General features: G+C 41.2%; 1 protein-coding gene across 1 annotated transcript in view; it reads left to right on the top strand.

Annotated features, from left to right (window-relative positions):
• LOC311044711 (sodium channel protein type 2 subunit alpha-like) overlaps positions 1-22,763 on the top strand; it is a 55,911-nt gene that overhangs the window by 13,213 nt on the left and 19,935 nt on the right. Inside the window, exons 5-16 of the mRNA XM_084056465.1 lie at positions 173-301; positions 2,002-2,093; positions 3,407-3,649; positions 5,649-5,712; positions 10,675-10,816; positions 11,161-11,358; positions 12,928-13,110; positions 13,225-13,596; positions 16,068-16,212; positions 17,401-17,639; positions 19,970-20,143; positions 20,389-20,745. Coding sequence (XP_083912591.1) covers positions 173-301; positions 2,002-2,093; positions 3,407-3,649; positions 5,649-5,712; positions 10,675-10,816; positions 11,161-11,358; positions 12,928-13,110; positions 13,225-13,596; positions 16,068-16,212; positions 17,401-17,639; positions 19,970-20,143; positions 20,389-20,745 — 2,338 coding nt within the window. The remainder of the gene's footprint in view (positions 1-172; positions 302-2,001; positions 2,094-3,406; positions 3,650-5,648; positions 5,713-10,674; positions 10,817-11,160; positions 11,359-12,927; positions 13,111-13,224; positions 13,597-16,067; positions 16,213-17,400; positions 17,640-19,969; positions 20,144-20,388; positions 20,746-22,763) is intronic.

Here is a 22,763-nt window from a genome sequence, read left to right as displayed (position 1 = left end):
TCACAGGAGAATCGCCCTTGGCCGGGGGAGATAATAGGTTTTTTGGTCTTCAGGCAGAGGCTCTGAGCCCCTTTGCTACATTAGCAGAGATTGTGACTTAAAATGACAAACTTGCTGTTCTCTTATGCAATCTGATTAACATTGTTCTTTTCCATAAATATTTCTTCTTCAGATATACATTCACTGGAATTTACACTTTTGAATCATTGATAAAAATGTTAGCAAGAGGATTCTGTTTAGAACCATACACCTTCTTGAGAGACCCATGGAACTGGCTGGACTTCAGTGTCATTGTTATGGCGTAAGTTTCATTTATCAAATGCATTTTCTATAGTTATTATTCCATAATTTAAAACTCATTCATCTATATATGCTTGTAAAAACCTCTCCAGGCCAGAAGATTTCTATCAATGGACAGGTAAAACCTAGGTGAAACCTCCCATCCCTGCATTCAATATTCTAGTAACATCCATGTGATCATGGTCAATAATCATCACTGTTGATTTGAAGCGCCATGACCTATAAGCCCATTCTGGAGGTCATAGATCTCTGTGCCGTGATTCAGTGTTCCACATGCAGGTGGCGGATTAGACAGGTGACCTATTTATTCTGCTTATGGTCCGAGACCAATCACCCTGATAGGGCATCTGCTTTGTTTGAAAACAGTGAGTTCACAGTGAGGGAACTTGTGCAGCATAGCGTCATCAAATGCTGCTGGTAACCTCAGGGAATTTGCTGTTTTACCCCTTGGTGGCTCAGCCAGATGTGTTCAGTGCTCAGATATGCTGAAGTATTCAAACACATGGTGTTTGGAGAAATGGCAATGGTGGACTGCATTTATATAGATGGCCACTTTACCTCTCGAGCCACTGCTGCCTGTGTGCCTATATTATCTCATGCTATGCTACGTTGCTCTTATTTCTGCAGCTTATCTTTGTTGTGAAAAAAATACATAATAATAATACAGTCTGGGGAAAAAAATAATCTTTCTAAATAAGCAGATCAGGTGAAATAAGCATATTGCAGTAGTTTTAATTCCAGCCTATCATTTGTATGATTCATGGTTCCAGGAAGGAACAACGTCAGCTCAGAAGTTGAATGTGCTTACCAGGGTTATTATCTCTGCTAGTTCCCCCCCCCCCCCTGGATTCATGATGTAACTCCACATATTTGTGCCTGAATACTCAATATCATTTGGCTGTAATTATATATGTATGAAAATGATGGGCAGGGCCTATTTCTTACGAAAATGGCAGTATCTTCAACGCAACATCCAATCATCCCTAAATTGGAGTCACAACTCTATTCTGTCATAGGGGCCGCCACAAACGCAAAACGTTGACTGTCTGTCTATATTTACAGTCCTGAATAGACTGGCAGGCCTGAGCGGAGATCTGTTCAACGAGGAGCGCACTTTTCTAGTTATTGTGCTGTTGTCTACTTGATTGCACCTTATTTGCCTGTGTATTTACTTGTATACTACTCATGATGTCCGCATTTGTAATGAGTGAGTGAGTGAGTGCGTGACTGACTGCTGACTGTGAGGTTCAATTCATAAAGGTCTCACAGGTAGTTTGTGGTATTACCTGTGTAGGCCCTATAAAGAGAAGAATGCATTCGCCATCTGTTTTGAATAAGGGGTGTCATGTTTTGCAATTAATTAAGCTTACATAGACTATTTCTGTTATTAAGGCTTTGTGATTTCTATCAGATTGACTGACTGACTGAGCTAGCACACGAGCGATCAAGCTCACACACAACTCAACACACACACACACACACACACACACACACACACACACACTCACACACGCACACACACACACACACACACACACACACACACACACACACACACACACACACACACACACACACACACACACACACACACACACACACACACACACACACACACACACACACACACACACACACACACACACACACACACACACACACACACTCTCACACTAATCCTTCACTGTTTTTTCCCCCCAGCTATGTCACAGAATTTGTGGATCTTGGAAATGTCTCTGCATTAAGAACTTTCAGAGTCTTACGAGCGCTGAAAACCATCTCAGTTATCCCAGGTAAGAAGAGAATAACACACCATTCATCCATGTAAAGGTAACGAAGGGTCAACCTGCGTACCATGGGCGACCAGGCCTTATGCTCGGCCGCCCCCAACTGTGGAACGCCCTCCTTGCCCACCTGAGAGCACCACAGTCGGTTGATTATTTTAATATTGGACTAAAGACATTCCCTTTTAGCTACACTGATTTTACCTCTAAGCTTTATGCTCTCATGTTTTAAATGTTTTGTGTCTTTTATAGTGGTGTGATGAATTATTTTCTTTTTTTTGAGATTTACACAAATTGCATCATAAATAAAATCCATTATTATTATTATTATTATTATTATTATTATAAGTGCTTACTGTCACGCAGAAGAACTCATGTTGCATGTTTATGCTGTGTTACTGGTGGTGAGTACAGTAGTCAATACAAATAGTCAATGTTTGGGGGACAACTCTAGTGAGCTACGATGCCTAATGTGTGGCCAGAGCATTATTGATTGAACAAACCTTTGACTACCATAAGAGGCCCTTGTTTTCAAAAGAAATCTCTCAATTGATCATCCGATCAAAAACCAAGAATCAAGAATCAAGAGGGTTTTATTTGTCATTAACTTATACAAGTACAAGCAGCGAAATGTTGTTCAGACTGCAAAAATATACAATGATGATAAAATACTGGATGTAATGTAAAGGAGAGTCTTGTCCTTGACAGGTACAATAGCTTATCATTTAGCAGCAGTTTCGAAAATGTGCAGGTATAATGTGCTGATACAATATCTAATCAATAGCAGCAGCGTTCAATCAAATGTGCAAAGAGGAGTCGAGCATATGTATAGATGAGAGTCATTTGTCAGATCGATTACCTATTTTTTGTTCCTATGTTTTTGTTTTTTGTCCATGTCCTCATTTAGTGCTCTGACAGCTGCCGGGGATTTTTTTTTTCCTAAGCTTTGAGCCCTTGGCTGTAAGGCATCTCAGGCGCGTCCCATTTCGCATCATAAATACTTTGTTGTTAGAATGATGTTTGTCCTTCATAATGCTTTTTGCCCTGCTCAAGCACCTCTCATAAACCTTGTATCCCATAACACTGTGATACCAGAAGGAAGTTTAATTGCTGTCTGATGTATCTTTATCCAAGAGATGTAGATGTTAACACAGTCCATTCATGTGAAGTGCAGTGATGTGCAGAATTCTATATAAATAATGCTGATGAGAAGAGAAAAATAAAAGCACACGAAAGTGCCAGACACCAGCAAAATGTAATTCCTTCTTCTCTGTCTCATTGATGTGCCTTATCTTGTATGTATCTTTATCACCTTCCTCCAGGCCTCAAGACCATTGTGGGCGCACTGATCCAGTCTGTGAAGAAGCTGGCAGACGTGATGATCCTGACTGTCTTCTGTCTCAGCGTTTTCGCCCTCATCGGCCTGCAGCTCTTCATGGGGAACCTGCGGCAGAAGTGCATCCGCAACATCTCTCACTGTGTCAACTCCTCCGTTAACCCAAATGACACATTCATCTGCAACAACAGAACCTGGAGCTCAACTGCAGACTTCCTCACCAATGAAGGTCAGCCAGTTTTATATTCTTATGAAGTGTTTAGGCTATTACTGGGTTGTAGAAAGGTAGAACACTGAGCCACTGGGTGGAGTGGCCGGGTAGAGTGAACTGGAAAACCGTAAGGTTCCCAGTTCGATCCCGGGCTGGGGCGCTCCCCTAGAGTTAGTGTCGAAGTGTCCTTGAGCAAGACGCTGAACCCCTAATTGCGCCCGATGAGCAGGTTGGTGGCTTGCATGGTTTCCTCCGCCATCGGTGTATGAATGTGTGTGTGAATGGTTTAATGGCACAATCAATGTAAAGCACTTTGGATAGAAGCGCTATATAAATGCACCATTCACCATTTTACCATTTAGAACACTCAATTCCGTACTGCAGTACCTCTGGTTTGACCGGGTGCTCCAACTAACACAATTGACAGTCTTCATGGGTGGGGAGCTTGCAGGGGATTGTGTCCTAGCTTGTCATTGAACTAGTAGGCTGCCCTAGCGCGTCTGATATCTGGTCTAGAGGGGCGGGTTCAAAATCTCCGGAGAGAGAATCCGTGGGCTCCCATTGGTTCACTGATCTGTGCGCCCGCCCCACGCCCCTTCTCCCCCCCCAATGTGCAGTATCGAGAGCCCTGACGTCACAACATTTGGAGCGAAGCCCACTGCACTCTGGTTGGTTGGGGAAATGAAAGGTTGACTTCCACTTCCTATACCAGGAACGTCAACAGGCTGGTCCAGGCTCTTATTTTTGAGCAAAACGCGAAGGAAAATAAAAGCCTAGAGATCGAGGCTATTGAAGTAGTGATTCCTGCTAGTTTAGCGGGGAGGCGAACTAGGGAACATAGCATGAACCTTTGGGCATTTTGTGCTCTCCCACTGAAACTGGTCGCTGTCAGGGGTAGCAGTGACAGGGACCACAGTACACAGCGTGAATTGCAAAAACTGAATTGGCAGAACATTTGTAAGGATTAAAAAAGGGTTTAATTTGCCTGGCATATTGTGGGCTGCTGTATAGGTTATTTAGATTAGGGGTTCCCAACCTTTCTGTTACCACGGACCAGCTGACAGTTCATAACATTTTCGCGGACCGGCATGGTGCTTGCTTGGACTCGGTTCGGTGCCCCCCGGGACCGTTTTGTCAACGGGGGGGGGGGGGGGGGCATCAATCGTATCAAAACACAAGTTGACTGACAGTCAATGACACATCACTGGCTGCTATTTATAAATTATTATATAAATATATTATTATTATATCACTACATAATGTGTACATCATCTTCATCATTGACCTAAATGGCGATATATCAACAAGGACAGGGGTGATTAAAAAAGGATATGTCGGTATCAGAAATTACTTTGGACAGGTGGAAAACATTAGTTAAACTCTAACTATATGGTTAAATCACTACAGGAAGTAGCACGGACAAAGCTGTTTATAAACCTCAGTGACATCACTGACTAATCCTTGGTATCTTCATGTGACCGACTCAACTTTTCTCTGCTCTGTGGAAAATCCTGGTGACGCAAGGTTATAGATTCACCACAGGGAAAACTTGGACTTCCCGGCCGCGTTCTTGCGGACCGGTGGTACATGTCCCGCGGACTGGTGCAGGTCCGCGGACCAGTGGTTGGGAACCCCTGATTTAGATCACATACATCATCATTAGTTTAGTTTAAAAGTTTATATTTGTTTTTTGTAAGTGCTTAACTGATGCTCTAATTCAGAGCAACTTATGTTGAGGGAACAAGTTGGCATCTTGCTTGTATAATTTCCATAGGATGCTAATTGAAGAAAAATGGCAGAAAAAGACTACTAAAATGAATGTGACACTGTATGACTTTAAGCCAAATAGGCATAGGCATAGGCTGTGGATCTATATACATATGTGCTTATAATGAATCTATCTAGTATCCATTTTATTTATGCATTATTACATGAACAAATGTAAGAGTTGTAAAAACGTGTGGAGTGAGTGTTAACATTAGACCCTAACTGACTGTATTTGTTCTCTCCTTCTCAGACAATTTTTACAAAGTAGAAGGAGCAAAGGATGCCTTAATATGTGGATATGCAAGTGATGCAGGGTAAGTGGGCCGTCATTTGCTGTGTTGAATCATGTTCAGTAAGTGTGTCTGTGTATCATGTCCACTGTATTACATAATACAGTGTTTAGAATGACTATAGTGACTAGACCCCGTGTGTACCATCTGCATACTTGGATACAATAGCTTGAACATGTGGTTCAGCAAAGAACTCTTAGCACAAAGCCCAGCACAAATAGGTCTCAACATTGCTTCAATAAATAACAGCAGATGTAGGTTAACTTGCAGGTTGATATTTTTCAGTAGATGTCTTGTAGCTATAGCGTCAGGGGGAACGCAATCCAGCCAGAGTGCGTGGGATAGCGTGAGAGGGTCAGCACACAAGATGACATGTGGTGTAGTTAATCACCCTGCCTCTGCCAGAACCCTTTACATGTGGAACATGGAGTGGCCAGCTGGGCGGAGGGGGTTGATGGGGTCTGTTGATATTTCATTATTTCAAAAGCCCCACAACATGACGAGGTTAACTGGAGCAGAGATCACTTTGCATGGTTGTTCTGTTATTGTTAAGATGTGATTCTGTGCCACTGTGTTAACCTTCTGCTGTCTTCAAACATGTCGTACTGCTATTTATTCTCTGTTGTTTACCATAGCTCTGTTTGTAGTGTCAAAAAAGTAGGTAGGTCTATACACAATAATTATTGTATATTGATGAAATGAATCATGTAAAACATGATGCATGAATTACATTTTAATCTGTGGGTTCCCTGTCTGGGACACAGTGTGAAAACAATCCAAAGTTTGTTACGCCTGTGTACTGATTAATCCTATTAATCCCAATGGTTTTGCAACAAGCACAACAGGATGACTCTCTCTCACCATGCCAAGGCTAGTCAAAAGGTTATAGTGAACTAAATACCCATCTGTCCATTCGTTAGGGCCCGGGGTAATACAAATGGCTGTGATTCTTCTCCACAACGTCTTTATTTTATGCTCTCTCATACAACAGTGTCGTCCGCCAAAGATAGCAGATCTATAAGCTCACAACGCATTGCATCCTCGTCACGTTATGAGGATGGTTATTTTCAGCGTCTGTCACCATCATACGAGGAAGTATAAATCTGGCTTAAAATGGTTTCATCTCGTCGCAAATCTTTGGTCTGAACTAGGCTTTAGGTATTCTTGTTAATCGTAAAAGATAATGGATGACTGAAAAGCACAGTACTATAAAAGTCAGAACTAGAGGATTTTCTTCTTGTTTCAGTCTCTAACATGTTTGATGATAGCTTTTTGGGCAATATCTGAACAATGAGGATTAGTGCTTTTTTCTGTTGTTTAATTTCAAACATGTACAGCCCAAAGCCACATTAGTCATTTCTGAATATATACAAATAAGAATGTCACAGGTTTATTGTAGAGATTTTTGCCCATGGCAGGTTGTAAGCAGCGTTGCTTGTAGTTTTGTGTGTGAAAAGATTATGACAGCTTTTGTACTTCCTTTACATTTTATGAGGACTTTTTTTTTAGGCCTGACATAGAGGTAAGATGTTGAAAGCAGGTCGGGAGGCAGGACATAAAATATACAATAGAGGATGCCTAAGCTTTTAAGTGTATTCCAGGCAACAAGTAATCCTTTGGTAGATTCCAAATTAAAGCTTTGGATACATTATGATGAGACCCCCCCCCCCCCCCCCACACACACACACACACACACACACACACACACACACACACACACACACACACACACACACACACACACACACACACTCAAACAACTAAGAGAACAACCTACATGGTTTCATGTGTAAGTAACACACATTTTGCTCACAGGCAGAGGCGTCGCTAGGTCTCTACTAGGTTGGGGGCTTAGCCCACCAGGCAACGGCCACATGCACGCGCGCGCATGTGGCCCCCCCTGCGCGCGTGATTTCTTTCGCGGATTTCGGCGGATTCGGGTACTTTTTTCCACGTTTTTTGTTACTTTATTTCGGTTTTAGGGTTAGGGGTAGGGTTAGGTTAGGGTTATAGATATATAATTTAAAAATTAAAAAAAAAAACGCCACGCCACTGCTCACAGGCTATCCTTATCATTGTTCAAGTGCTTATCCTCTTCACATCTTGCAGCATCAAGGATTATATCTAGACCGTTGACCTGAACTATCGTATACTATACACAGTTTCAACTTTTGCCCTGGGTCCAAAATCCCCCCAACCCCCACCTTTTACACAAAGGCATTTTCTTGGGATTAAAGTCTAAATATCCCATGGCTGTGTTTTAACAGATGCTGATCCACTATTGTCTTGTAGTATTCTCTTCACTTTGTTGCACTCTAAACATATCATGTATGTATACAATATGTAAAAAAGCTCTTACACACAGATACAGGCTCTATTTACGTGCATACAAAAATGTATCCATTATTTAAGCAGGTGTATCTGTATCTTTTCCATTTGTTGGTATCAGCCGTCCGTGTTGCTTTTTATTCCTTTTTGACTTAAGAAAAATCTAGTGCAGGACTTTGTCTTCCTAGAAACTTCTTCTTTTATCTCTTATCTTTTTGTTTTCTCTCAAGAAATGGATCAGGATGCATAGCTATTCATTTGGATGACGTCCTAGAAAAAAGTACGGCAGCATTCATTGTGCATCATAGAACGAACTATCAGACCTGCAAGTGTTCCAGCACTGTTGTGCATGGTTTTTATGTTACCTGTGTATTGTTGTCCCATGGCACAGTAAATGAGGGTGTACTGTACACAGGCTACAACAGTCTCCAGGGCATAGTTACTATAGAAACTTCTAACGTCTTTGGAGTAACAGGCACCTTGTTTTTAATGGCTGTATCTCATTGCATGACACGCTCATAACAACTGTGTTAAGCTCAACATATAGTGCTGAGGTCAGTTGTGGATAGATAGTAACTAACACAATTTACTCAAGTGCTGTACTTGTTTCTCAAACTGCTAATATAGTACTATTCAATTAATAAATCAACCTCCTTCTAGCTTTTATGATCACATGCACACTGCGCTTTAAATACAAATATTTAAAAACAAGTATGGAATGTCCACTACTTTGACAACATATTATTTACTATACAAACTTCTGCATGTTAATATTCCCCTGCAAATGAAAGACACAGCAATTACAACGTGGGCAGATTGTTGTCTCACTGAGAAATTAAGTTGTTGTATGTATCTGTTACTCGCATAGTGTTAAAGTTGACATGAAAGGCTGAAATGGATGTTAAAAGAAACACCACTGTACCACATGTCTAGCTTTGTTAGTTTGATGTTAAGCCAACATCTGCCATATCTGCAAACTCTAGACTGTATTGTGTGTGTGTGTGTGTGTGTGTGTGTGTGTGTGTGTGTGTGTGTGTGTGTGTGTGTGTGTGTGTGTGTGTGTGTGTGTGTGTGTGTGTGTGTGTGTGTGTGTGTGTGTGTGTGTGTGTGTGTGTGTGTGTGTGTGTGTGTGCGTGCGTGCGTGCGTGCGTGTCATCATCATCATCACCTTTATTTCAACTCTGAGCACAGTTGAGGGCACGACCTGCCCTCCTGTGTGTGTGTGCGTGTGTGTGTGTGTGTGTGTGTGTGTGTGAACTCATACAATTCCCCTGTGTCATGATTCGTAATGCAAACAAAGGTGGTTGGGGACCACTTCACCCATTTTCAACCTATCTTCATATAATTGGTCCTCACTAATGCTCATTATAAGATGGCACCATTTACCTGCCTGTCACCTGCCAGTGACAGGCTATGTTAGCGAGCATTCCTGCCTGCCTGCCTGCCTGTCTGTCTGCTTGCCTGCCTTTCTGTCTGTCTGTCTGTCTGTCTGTCTGTCTGTCTGTCTGTCTGTCTGTCTGTCTGTCTAACTGCCTGCCTGCCTGCCTGCCTGCCTGCCTGCCTGCCTGCCTGCCTGCCTGCCTGCCTGCCTGCCTGTCTGTCTGTCTGTCTGTCTGTCTGTCTGTCTGTCTGTCTGTCTGTCTGTCTGTCTGTCTGTCTGCCTGTCTGCCTTTCTATCTGCCTGCCTGCATGTCTGTCTGGCTGGGCGGCAGGCAGGCTGGTTAGACCTACAGTATAGCTGTTCCCACAGCGACATACTTTACTGTACTGCCCCCGCCCAGCTGTTTCACTGCCATTACTAAATTATTCTGATCTCAGATTGATATGGCAGACCAGCTTGTCCCCATGTTGCTGGGGCTGAAATATTTACTGTAATGCAAGTGCGCTGACAATAAAGATCAGCAGATAGGCATAAAGCTGACATTTGCTTTTTTTCTTTTTTTTACTGAAACTTGATATCCATCTGGCCTGGCGTAATCCCTTTTGCTCCGATGCGTTTTAGATCTGCAGCCTGGAATGAATTTCAAGTCAACTCTTCAGACTGTATGATGGTGATGATACAGAACTGTATTTGCTCACTCTTCACCTCCCCCTTTGAACCCAGTGGCCAAAGGGGTACTGTACATGTACTGTATCAATGTACTGTACATGCTGGAGATGTCTTTAACCCTGATAAAATAGCACACATTTCAACGCTGCTATATGTGATTCTGCTGATGTGCTGCGTTTGAGTATAACCACTTTGCACTGTAATCCCCTCTTTCTATATTCTGCCCGCAGCGATGTGTGACAGGATATTATAATTGGTCCTGTACGTTTGTGTGTTTGTGTTTGTTTGTTTGTTAGCAAGATAACTAGAGAACAGATGGGCAGATTTACCCGAAACTTGTTGTAATTAACAGTATATGCTGCCCTGAAGAGATGATTCACTTTTGGGTTGAAAAGATCAAAAGTCAAAGTCACAATTGGGGTCAAGGCGTGACCACAAAATAATTTGTGAACATGTGGCCAAACTTTCACGAAACTTGGTGGTGATGATCAGTAGGCTGCCTCGAAGAGATGGTTAGAGCTAAAGATGTTGTTGCGGGCAGGGTTCGCACCCCCAGGAGCATTTTGTGAAATATCTTTTTGTTTTTCTTTTGTTGTTGTGTGTTCTAGGAAGTGTCCAGATGGATTTGATTGCCTAAAAGAGGGGAGAAACCCAAACTATGGCTATACCAGTTTTGACAGCTTTGGCTGGGCATTCCTGGGACTCTTTCGCCTCATGACACAAGACTTCTGGGAAAAACTATTTCACCAGGTGTTGTATTCAATTGACCTTGTTCACACGGTAGCCATTTTGCTCTTACTTCAGGGGAAGTGAAGTAAGAGTAAAATGGCCGCCATGTGAATATAGTCAACGCTTGATTTATTTCCCTTATGAGATACTCACATTTGACTTACCTTATTGATTGATTAATGATTAATTAACTAAATGGGTCAAGTGAAATACATTTTCAGAAAAATGTTCCTTGGTAAAAGCATTTGTGTATCAAATAAAACATTGTCATTTCTGTGTTATGATATGATATGATATGATATGATTTGATATGATATGATATGATTTGATATGATATGATATGATATGATATCTCACCCTGTCAGACTCTGCGCGCAGTAGGGAAGACCTACATGGTGTTCTTTGTGCTGGTGATTTTTATGGGATCCTTCTACTTGGTCAATCTGATCCTGGCTGTGGTGGCCATGGCCTACGAAGAACAGAACCAGGCCACCATCGCTGAAGCCTGGCAGAAGGAGAGAGAGTTCCAGATGGCCATGGAACATCTCCGAACAGAGCAAAGAGTAAGTCTGTCAACGTACGCCTTCTAGCAGTGGCAAAAATGTATTGTTAATGGTTGGTTAGTCTCGCGTCACCAGACAACTATTCCACAATCTCTGAATGCTAAAATAGAGTCTGGGACTACACTTCCCGAAAGCTGTGTAACGGAAGTTGTTCAGACCGGAAAGACATTCGACCAATCACGACGCGGTGCCCGCGGACCTGTAGTCCTAGTGGAAACAGAACCGAGGCGGAAGCATAGTCATAGGAGCGGTAGATTCATGTTATTTGTGCGAGGATTGTTTATCACAGAAAACTGAGAAAGGTATCATGGAATTAATGCCGAAAAAACTGTGAAAGAAGACACTAGTAGACATAAACGATGTTTATGAGATTCGTTGATTCCAGTCGGACTCTGCACAATGCTGAAACGGACGTGGGTAGAGGAGGGGCATCCGCTTTCCACTTACACATGATCAGAGCTTCCGAGTCCCAGACTGTATGTCGGAAACATTTGTAAATTGTGGGAGGCAACAGTCTGGTGACGCGAGACTAATGGTTGGTAGTTTTGAAAACCGGAAGTGGTGGGTTCCTTCACCAGATTTCCAATGTTTTTTTGTTTTTTTTACGATTGGATTTTATATTGCCTATATGCTGAAAATAAGGGCTGTAGTTAACATAAGCCAGAGATCAGAGTTTCATGTTTTGTGCCAGGACATAAATTACTCCCGTTAATATCTCAGCCATTAATTTTGAAGCTGATGTGTGCTATTATTTTACTTATTAACTGTGCACAATAAAAGATATGTTTGTTGAAATATCCTGTATTAAAATTGGCTTAAGGACCGGCCGGCTGGCAGGCGGGTGGCGGGCAGACAATCTAAGTCTATGTAGCGGCCCGAACCTCTAGTATAACTATATTATCGTAATGTAATATCATACACTTTTGTGTGCTACAGAGCTTATCCTCCTATAATTTGAGAAACCTCTGTTTGTCTGTAGTGCGTGGTGAGGCCAAAAACTGTTCAGCCTGGTTCTCCTCAGTGGCTGGAGCAATTGATCTGAATTTGCACACAGCCATTGACCATTACCATGCCCACAGAACTGCCAAGCCCGTTTTTTGATATCACCAAATCTCAGCTGTTTATTAGCGTCTTTGTGTAAAAGAATGTCGCCATGGTTACGGGGCTGCCCAGCTATGGGACGAACTGCCTCCCGGGTTGCCAGATCATGTGCGCATATCCCCCCACGGATGCGTCGACCGGGTATGGACTAGTTTACTTAATTAATTCAAAACCCAATGAAAACGTTCCATTGCAAATTTGTGGTGGGAATCATTGGTGGAGGTAACTTCTGGGTTTGCCTACAAAAACTCGTAGCACTCTATGACCACTATAGATTTTCATGTGTAAGTATGTGTGCTGAATGAGTACTGGGCTTTGCAAAAAAAGTATATGCCTATGTACTGTAACCATGTCCTTTTGGCCATTTCCAAATGTGAAAACATGACTGCTTCTGTCATGTACTTTAATGCCAACCCAAGAAATCAGTAAATACGACATTCTAACATTATTTTGTGTTCCCGTGTGAAGCTGGCAGCAAAAAGACAGGCACAGGATACAGACTCGATACTGTCCCCAGAGTCTCCATTCTGCTTGAAAAGAGGCATCAGCATGCGACGGAGCAGCAGGAGGAGGCGATCCCACCGAACCCTGTCGGAGGAGAACGAAGAGGAGGCTGCTGAGGAGAAATTGGACCTATTGGACGACCCAATGGTAGGGTATTGAGTGTAACGCCTAATGCCTGAACACTCGTTTTAAACAGATTCTGATTATTTTCAGAGGCATCCAAAAGTGACCTACAGTATGTATCCTCTTGTGTTCCTCCAGACTCCACTGTCTCCCATGCCAGTCCACCCTCTGCTGGCGACCCTCTCCTCCCACCCCCTTAGCAGCAGGAGAGGAAGCCAGGTCAGCATCTTCAGCTCTTTCTGGCCGCGCAACTCAGAGGCCGACATCGGGGACGATGAGAACAGCGTCTACGGGGACGTCACGAGGAGTCGTGCCAACTCCACGGTCACCCCCTGGAAGAGGAGGACGGGCAGTGTGAGGAGCCACTGCTCACAGGTGTTCATCAGCTCGAGTCATAATGTCAACGGCAGGCTCAGCCTGGTCCCGGACCAGAACGGGTTGATCGCCGTGGGTCTGCATCCCTCCTCTGCACTTCCTGTCTGGAGCATGGAGAAGGTCAAGGAGGACTCAGTGAGTGAAGGAATGCCCTGATGTTGTCAAATAAGATTTGAATGTGCGAAATGGAACAGGAAGCGTGCACACACATGCATGCAGAGAGACGAATATGCAGGACAAAAATGAATAATAGTTTAGTTTAGTTTAGTTTATTCAGCACCTTGTTATAAAAAAATAGAAACGATACATATCAAAGAAAAGAGGTTGCTGTGCGAGAAAAGGAAGAAGCCGGCAGGCTTATTTGGAATCCTTTACTTAATGGAAGAGGCATTAGATAACATAGATTAAAATTTCAATAAGAACAATACAAAATAATACAAGGGGAGCAGCAGTGCAATAAAGAAACAAAAGCACAAAAACTGCACAAAAGAAGAAAAAGACAAAAACAAATTTGTAAAGATTACACATCAGAACTAAATCATATCAAAATTAGAAATTAGATGTAGATCTTAAATATTGGCAAGGAATAGTGATGACTTAAGTGATGCATCTAGAGAGCTCCACAACTGAGGGCCTCTAAATTTGATGAAAGATTGATGTTTAGAAGTATGACAAAAAGGTAAATTAAAATCATCTCTTTGCCTTGTGGGGTAGGAGTGAATTTCAGAAGTAACACAATTCTTTTTTATTAAAGGGTCTACACCATGAATTTAAAAAATAACAATAATATTTAATATCATATTGTTTATGTCCCTCAAACGTTTTTCAAAAGGTTTGAGCCTAAATCAAGCCTCAGATATACTCATTCCAACTAACTTCTCTCTGGCTTATAAAGCACTTTCACCTGCAATACCACATTGTCCTGTTTGGCACGGGGCGCTATTGAGCCAGTTTGTATGCATGTTATCTCCTGGTTCTGTGTGGAAAAAGTAAAAAAAAAATAATAATAAGAAAAAAACATGTTTTTAAAAAAAGATTTTTTTTTTTTTTTGGAACTGAAAAACGGGAGGAATTGTTCACTGACGTGACGTAGGCAGGGGGAACAAATCTGACGGACTGTTTTCAGACATATTTACATAAAAACAACAGATTGCCTATGAAAGCCTGCATGCTCGAAGCCGGGTATTTTTTGGAACAGAGAGGTGGGGGAGACCAAAAACACACAAAAATTAAGAAAAAGTTAAAATTCATGGTGTAGACCCTTTAAAGAGAGGTGCAGATGGCGCATGTCTATTTGACTGTGAAATCATTCTCTAAAAACTCTTTTGAATGATCAGTAATTTTGTTAGATATGATGGATATGTAGCAGCCCAAACAATATTACAGTAATTAATATGGAGAAAAATTAAGCTATAATAAAGAGTTAAATGAGACGCAGGATGAACCAGTGGACAGCTTTTTCTCAATGTACCAAGCATCTTCATAGACCTCATACATACAGTATCAATTTGTTGTTTTTTGTTTAAATGATCATCTATAATGACACCCAAAAATGTAGTATGTGGAACCTGCCAAATTTCTGAACCATTGATCAAAATTCTAGATTTATCTTTTGGGATCTTTTTTGTTTATATTACTAAAAATCATGAAGTTGCATTTTTGTATATTGAGAGTAAGCTTGTTCAATTGAAACCATTTGAAAACATCAGACATCATTAGCATATTTTACTAGGGTATTTAAATCACTGTGCGAGGCAATGAGATTAGTATCGTCTGCAAATAAAATAGGAAGAAACTTTTTACAGTTTATGGTAAAATCATTAATATATATCAAAAACAACAATGGACCAAGTATGGAGCCCTGGGGAATCCTCAGATATGCAACCGTTGATGGACACATATTGTTCTCTGTCCTCTAGATAGTTAGAAAACCACTTGAGAGCAACATCCTGTACACCATATCTATTGAGTTTAGAAACAAGAATTTAATGAGTGACAGTATCGAATGCTTTGACTAAATCTAAGAAAACCCCAAGAACAAAGTTCTCATCATCCAGAGCAGAAGAGATTGAGTATTTCTTACGAAAACCATATTGATGGCAATAGAGGATGTTGTTCTCAAGTAAGTGAGCTGAAATTCTGGAATAGATAAGTTATTCCAAAATTATCAGACGATAATTGCCAAAATGATTAGAATCTCCTGATTTATGAAGTGGCATAACCTTTGCTATTTTAAATTCATGAGGAATGACATCAGATTGTAAGGATAAACCAAAAATATGAGTTAAGGGTTGAATAATATAATCAATGATTTCTTAAAAAAAAAATACTTCTAAACCCATCATGACCTTCAGCAGAAATTTTTAGGTTTGAGACAATGCACACAGTAACTATGTCACACACATAGCCTCCTTTCTGTAACGAAAGGTTGTTACTTCCAGGCGAATTATTAGTCTATTGAACGAGGAGAGCGTGAGTGTGCTTCATTATACCTGTATATCTTGGTAGCTAACGGCACAAAAGACAGTCTAAGTCTACTGTGTGTCCCCTTGGGGAAGATGAATCTATCATTTCTCGAGCCCTGTTTGTATCCTTGTGTGTCCCAGGAGCTTGCCTGTCAGGAGGAAACATATCCCAAGCCTCCGCCCGAGCTGTCCCTAACGGTGGCTGAGCCTCCAGTGCTGGGTAGGAAGCGGGGACTGAGCTCTGTCAGCTTCAGCGACGCCATGGATGGTGAGCATCAACTAAGAGGTCAGAGCTTCCTTTACTGAGGGCCATTTTGTTCCCTCCATACAGTACAGTAGTGGACAAAGCACTCAACCCCAGTACTTGAGTCAAGTAGTACACATGCTCCTGGTACAGATGCTCCTGGTCAAATATAACCAGTGTTGTAGTGGTGATTTGTGCATGCATTCTACTTTAATTATGTGTGATTCATTTTACTTAGGTTTACAAGTGCATAAATAGTAGGAAACATGTTAGTATAGGAAATGACAAGTTAAAGTTGCTCAGTCAAATGTGTACTTGAGTTCAATTCAATTCAATTCAATTCAATTTTATTAAAGTGTCAAATCACAACAAGTTGTCTCAAGACACTTTACATGTAGAGCAGAGACCCGACAGTCCCACCCTGAGCAAGCAATTTTGCGACAGTGGCAAGTTAAAGTACTGGAGTGCTTGCTCTTAAAACATTTCAAAAGTACATGCTTTTACACAGTATATTTTCTTTTTAATATCAATGTATTGCTGTATTGAAATTCAAAATCTTCAAAAAGGTACCTAGCATAGAAATAACTAATCTACAAGCTCTCTCAATGTTCTCAAGATTTTAATTTTTTAGATTTAATAAATAAAGCTTAAAGGGGAAATCCACCCATTTTCAATATTTAACTATGTCATTAATATAGCATAAAGGAGTTGTGTGGAAATAAGAAAAAAGTTCCCCCCTTTCTGTGTTGCCTTGAACTGGAGGATTGATTGTGGGTTTAACATTGCAAATTACAACATGATGAGTCATCACGTTGTAATTTGCAATGTTAAACCCACAATCAATCCTCCAGTTCAAGGCAACACAGAAAGGGGGGAACTTTTTTCTTATTTCCACACAACTCCTTTATGCTATATTAATGACATGTTAAATATTGAAAATGGGTGGATTTCCCCTTTAAGTGGTTATTCATAATGTATTTTTGTATGTGTTCATCACGGGAGTCCCTTTCTAGACATTTTGTGGAGTCAAAAATACAATATTTGTCTTTGAAATGTAGTGAGGTCACAGTGAGTGAAAGCTTTGGAAGCATGAGCTACCAAAAAAAGTATAGATACTATATATTTTTTGGGGGTCCGTGACATGAAAAGGTTTGAGAACCACTGGTGTAAATGAGCAGGTTGTGCATCAAACTAACCCCCCAATCTTCCTCCCTGGTCTCCCTGCTGCAGAGCTGGAGGAGTCGAGGCAGAAGTGTCATCCCAGTTGGTACCCTTTTGCCAAGAGATACCTGGTCTGGGACTGCTGCCCCTGCTGGCTGAAGCTGAAGGAGTGGGTGAATTTCATGGTGATGGATCCTTTCTTAGACCTGGGCATCACCATCTGCATTGTCCTCAACACTCTGTTCATGGCCCTGGAGCACTATCCCATGACTGAGGAGTTCAATGGGATGCTCTCTGTGGGCAATCTGGTACCTTTTCTTTTTTTATTTTCTTTTTAGGGCAGCCGCCTGAGTAGGTGGGTTGCCAGGATACAGTCAGTAGTTAAAGTACTACAATTTATTTTGCTTGAATATAAAAGTAACAATACCACAATATAAAAAAATACTCTGTTACAAGTAAAAGGCCAATCAACATTTTCTTTGAGTAAAAGGGTGAAAGTATAGGCATCAACATTTACTTAAAAAGACTTAATATGAAGAATGTCCCCATCTTTTTCTTTTATACTTCAAATAGGCAAAGACATACAATAGGGCTTAATTGGTTCATGTATGTTTTGTAATGATAATAATCTAAATCTGCTAAGTAACTAAAGCTGTGAAATAATTGTTGTAGAGTAAAAAGTACAATATTTACCTCTAAGATGTATTGGAGTAGAAGTATAAAGTATCAAAATTGCACTTAAATACTACTTAAATAAATGTACTTAATTACTTTCCACCACTGGCAGGTTGCCAGGATACAGTGTTAACACTGGCTCTCTCTGTGATACTGTAAAGTGCTGTTGGGCGATAAATGGCCTGTGGAGTGGTACTGAAAGCCTGATTCAGTGGGCAGTAAAAGCACACAGGAGAGCAGAACAACATAGAACATGCCACTCCGATAATGGATTTCTATATCGGGGAACATAATTATGCTTTGTTTGTTTTACTCTGAGCACTACACTGAGCCTGGCTTAAGGAGATAGACACCTGAAATTTATAGAGACGACACAGAACACTTTTCTTCTTCTATGTATAGAAGAAGAAAAACATTATATTGTCATTTGATTCATTTTGATTTTGCCCAGCATGCCTATTTGTCCCATTGAACATATTCATGTGGCGGCCATTTTGTCATACTGAGGATTGGGGATGCCCCACACCTGAGTATGGCGTACCGTAGTGTGTGAATGTTGGTCCATTGGTGGGAGTATTTTAGGACGCATTAATTATTGTCTGTTAAAGATGAAATAAGCAATATTTTTGATAATAACATTGAATCAAATGACCCCCTGTTGAGAATTACTAACGCTCCCACAAAGTCTCAGCACCGCAGTCTAAAGGGCATTGGGGACACACATGGGGAGCGACTGGCACGTCTAGTGATTCATTTTCAATGAGAGGCAGGCGAGTGGGAATGTAGGGAGGCGCAGACAATCTGACAGGTGTAGAGACAAGCAGGCACACTCCCATGAAATAGTTCATGCTCGTCTCACGCATATGCCCACCCACTGCCAGAATTTAAAATGTGTTTTATTTCCTACAAGATGTGTAGAAATTAGTCTTTCACGGCACAGTGCGACTCCCGCAGATCCAAGCAAATATGCAGGCACAGTGTCACTCCCCGTGTGAAAAGACCATAATGCTGTATTTACCTACCAGGACATTGTTTACTTTTTGACAGTCCGACAACAATGCCACCTGTTGTGCTTTTCCTAGTGTAAAAGGGCAAAGGTGCAAAAGTGTAAGAAAAGTTTTTTTAATTTAGAGTAGCCAATTATTTTATCAATTATAAGAAAAGTATGAAAGTTGTATAATGTTTTGTTATACCAACGTTGTTATTCTGTAGTACATACTGTAGGCGTTCACAGGTTAAGTATTCAGTTCTAGTGGCACCTAGGGGGCGAGCCTTCAGGGTTTGCCTGTGTGTCAGCTAATCTCAAACCACTTTACCGATCAGCTCCAAATTTCTTGTGCATGCGACCAGTAGGACAAATATTTGTCACATATTATGAATATTTTACAGTGTAGTAGGGCTTTCACGGCTAGAGATTTTTACTGGTCGACTAATTTGACCCAGTGGTAGTCGACTAGTCGAAACTTACCTTAAAAAAAATATATATATATTTTTTGGCCATTGTTTTAATGCCATCCTACTACTATATTACTATCATTATTATCCTCCTGCCTTTATTAATAAGCCGTTTTAAGGGAAGCGCTTCTGGCACAGCACCACAGCAGCATCTCCAAGGATCCTCAAAAGGGGGTTATACTTTTGACCCCCTTTTGATAAAAATAAAGGCAGGAGGATAATGATAATAGTAATGGGCCATTATTACTATGGCATTAAAACAAATGAAAAAAAAAGGTGGACTAGTGGTTATGCTAGTCGACTAGTCGACTAGTTGGTGAAAGCCCTACAGTGTAGATTGTGGTCCCAGAGATAAAGATGATGTAATATGGGGGTCCATGGCCTAAGGCATATAAAACTGGGGGTCCTTGAATTAAAAAGATTGTGAATCACTGGAATAGAGCAAAAAAAAGGACTTTAGCCATAGTTTATTTTTTGCTTTGCTGTGTCACTCTGTGTGCTGTGATAGGTGTTCACTGGCATCTTTACCGCAGAGATGGTGCTGAAGCTCATCGCACTGGACCCATACCACTACTTCCAACAGGGCTGGAACATCTTTGATGGCATTATCGTGTGTCTCAGCCTAATGGAGCTGGGTCTCTCCAATGTAGAGGGCCTGTCTGTCCTGCGTTCCTTCAGATTGGTAATGGGAACTGTTATTTTGACTGATTTGAATATTAATGTTTTTCTGCCCCACATCTTGGAATAGGAACTTACCTTCAGGACCTAGTTATACTCAATAAATTCAAACATACAGACACACATAGATTCCTGGATTCATTCATTCGTTTCTTTGCCTTGATTATAGTTTTTTACAACATTAGATTTTATGTTATGTTGTGACTATGTTTACTGATACTCTTCTTGCCTGGTCTTTCATCTCCCCAGTTGAGAGTCTTCAAACTGGCCAAGTCATGGCCCACGCTGAACACGCTCATCAAGATCATCGGTAACTCGGTGGGTGCCCTCGGAAACCTGACCCTGGTCCTGGCCATCATCGTGTTCATCTTTGCCGTGGTCGGCATGCAGCTGTTTGGCAAGAGCTACCAGGACTGCGTGTGTAAGATCTCGATGGACTGCCAGCTGCCCCGCTGGCACATGAAGGACTTCTTCCACTCGTTCCTCATCGTGTTCCGGGTGCTGTGTGGCGAGTGGATTGAGACCATGTGGGATTGTATGGAAGTGGCTGGACAGCCCCTCTGCATCCTGGTCTTTATGCTGGTCATGGTGATTGGCAATCTGGTGGTAAGTGTTACGTGTTCAATCACTTTTCTTTTCTGCTGTCAGATAAAAAGCCATATCCATGACCAGGTATAGTATTGTGATATGAGACTAGATGTAATTTGGGACTTTGGATATTGTAATATCGTGATATAGCTTAAGTGTTGTCTTTTCCTGGTTTTAATCACTTTAACAAATTACTTTCGAAATGTGTTTTAAAAAAGGCAAGAATAAAGCAGCTCTATAAGCTCACAACATGTCACATTGTGTTGTGAGCTTGAAGATCTGCTGATTTCACTATTTTTGAATTGAAGATTTGTTTTTCAGTTTTGACATATTTGCAGAGAATATGGACACCAGGATTAATGTGGTTAACATACATGCATTTTTTTTATTAAATCTTTATTTATGACATTATCAAACACAATCATATTAAAAGGAAATACATGTAATTTAAGTCAATTCAGTCTGAAAAAGCAGGGATGAAACATCCCCACCGTCCGCCCCCATCCTCCCAGCAGATGGAACCCTGATAACTGCCATCATTGAGTGATGAGATCATACACAATCAGGGATTACAGTGGTGAAGATGGCACCTGATCAGTGACTATGGCTTTGTAGCACTGGACTGTCCAGGCAGTGATGTACAGTACAGTGTACATTATCTGATACTGTACGTACACTGTACTTTAAGACCTTTAAAGGACAACTTATTTTTTTTTTACAACAAGGGGTTATTTTATTAGTTTGTAATGATAACAATTAAATTATTAGTGTTAAAATGTATTAATTTATTGCCTTCTATCGTTTCCACGATTTTTAACTGGGGGGCGGGGGCATTCGGATAATTTGTCAAAATAAAAACCTTTTTCACAATAAGCCGGGCAGCCGGCTATTTTTGTCTCTGCAAGGTCGAAGGCATGAAGGTCAGGCCAGAACCTCTAACCCAAGTTTTTCACATTGGTGCCACATAGTGCCACCACGAGGCAAAACACATTTTTTGATATTACTCCTACAGATTTTGTCTTAACATCACGCACATTGGTACACACTACACAGTATCTCTATAGTCATGTGATCAAGTCAGATCTGTTGGATTTTTCATATTCCATCCTGATTGGCTAAGATTTGCCTCCAAAGTTTGCAGGAGTGGCTCGTTTTGTACAAAATGCCTCAAATCATGAACGCAGCGTCCGATTGCCGTGAAACTTTGTGCACACATCCCCACTATGCAAAGGAAGAAATGCCACTGTTTTTCATATGCAAATAAGTAACTGAGAAAATCTTAATGTCTAACAGTACACACACACAAGCACGGACACGGACCGTGCCATTTTTATATTTTTGGGACATTTTTAACCCTAAAGGTCCTTACACACCGGGCGACACCGGCGAAAATAGCGAATATACGCAAAATTCGGACTCGTTCCGAATAATTAAAAGACGCTTTTTCGCTTCGCTTTTTCGCTTTTTCGCTCCATGTACGGAGCCATTGACTTTATAAGGTTTTAAAAAAAACGCATTATTCGCACGAAAAAATCGCCCCGGTGTGTAACAACCTTAACTCTGAAGCTTGAATTATACTTAGTGTTGTGAACAAAAAATATCCGATCTACAAGCTCACAACGCGCCGTGCTGTGACACGCTCATAGATTGACTATTTTTTGTATGCAACACTGGCAACACCGGCGTGCAACTAAATATGAATCAGGCATAATTCCAACCCCAGCTGCTAAACCTAACTCTAACCCAACCTGAATCTTTTCCTAATAGTAAAGCTCCCCAAATATTTTTTAAATGTCTATTTCTCAATACTTCTATCTGGCTTGCAGATCACTTTAAAACATTAGCCAGTCTGGACAACATTCAAGTCATCTGCTGTCTCTACAGCAGATATATTTGCATATAGATGCGTTCTATAGGCAAATCTACTGTAAGCATCTATTTGTTGCCGTGCAAACCTCAGTCACAACAGCAGACATGTGGCTTCAGCGCAAGCTCAATGTCCAACATGGCTTAATGTTTTTATTCACTGCTAATGA

This window comes from Gymnoscopelus microlampas (genome assembly GCF_963454915.1).
Source record: "Gymnoscopelus microlampas genome assembly, chromosome: 5".
Classification (NCBI taxonomy): Eukaryota; Metazoa; Chordata; class Actinopteri; order Myctophiformes; family Myctophidae; genus Gymnoscopelus; species Gymnoscopelus microlampas.
This window is presented reverse-complemented; position numbering and strand designations above follow the sequence as displayed.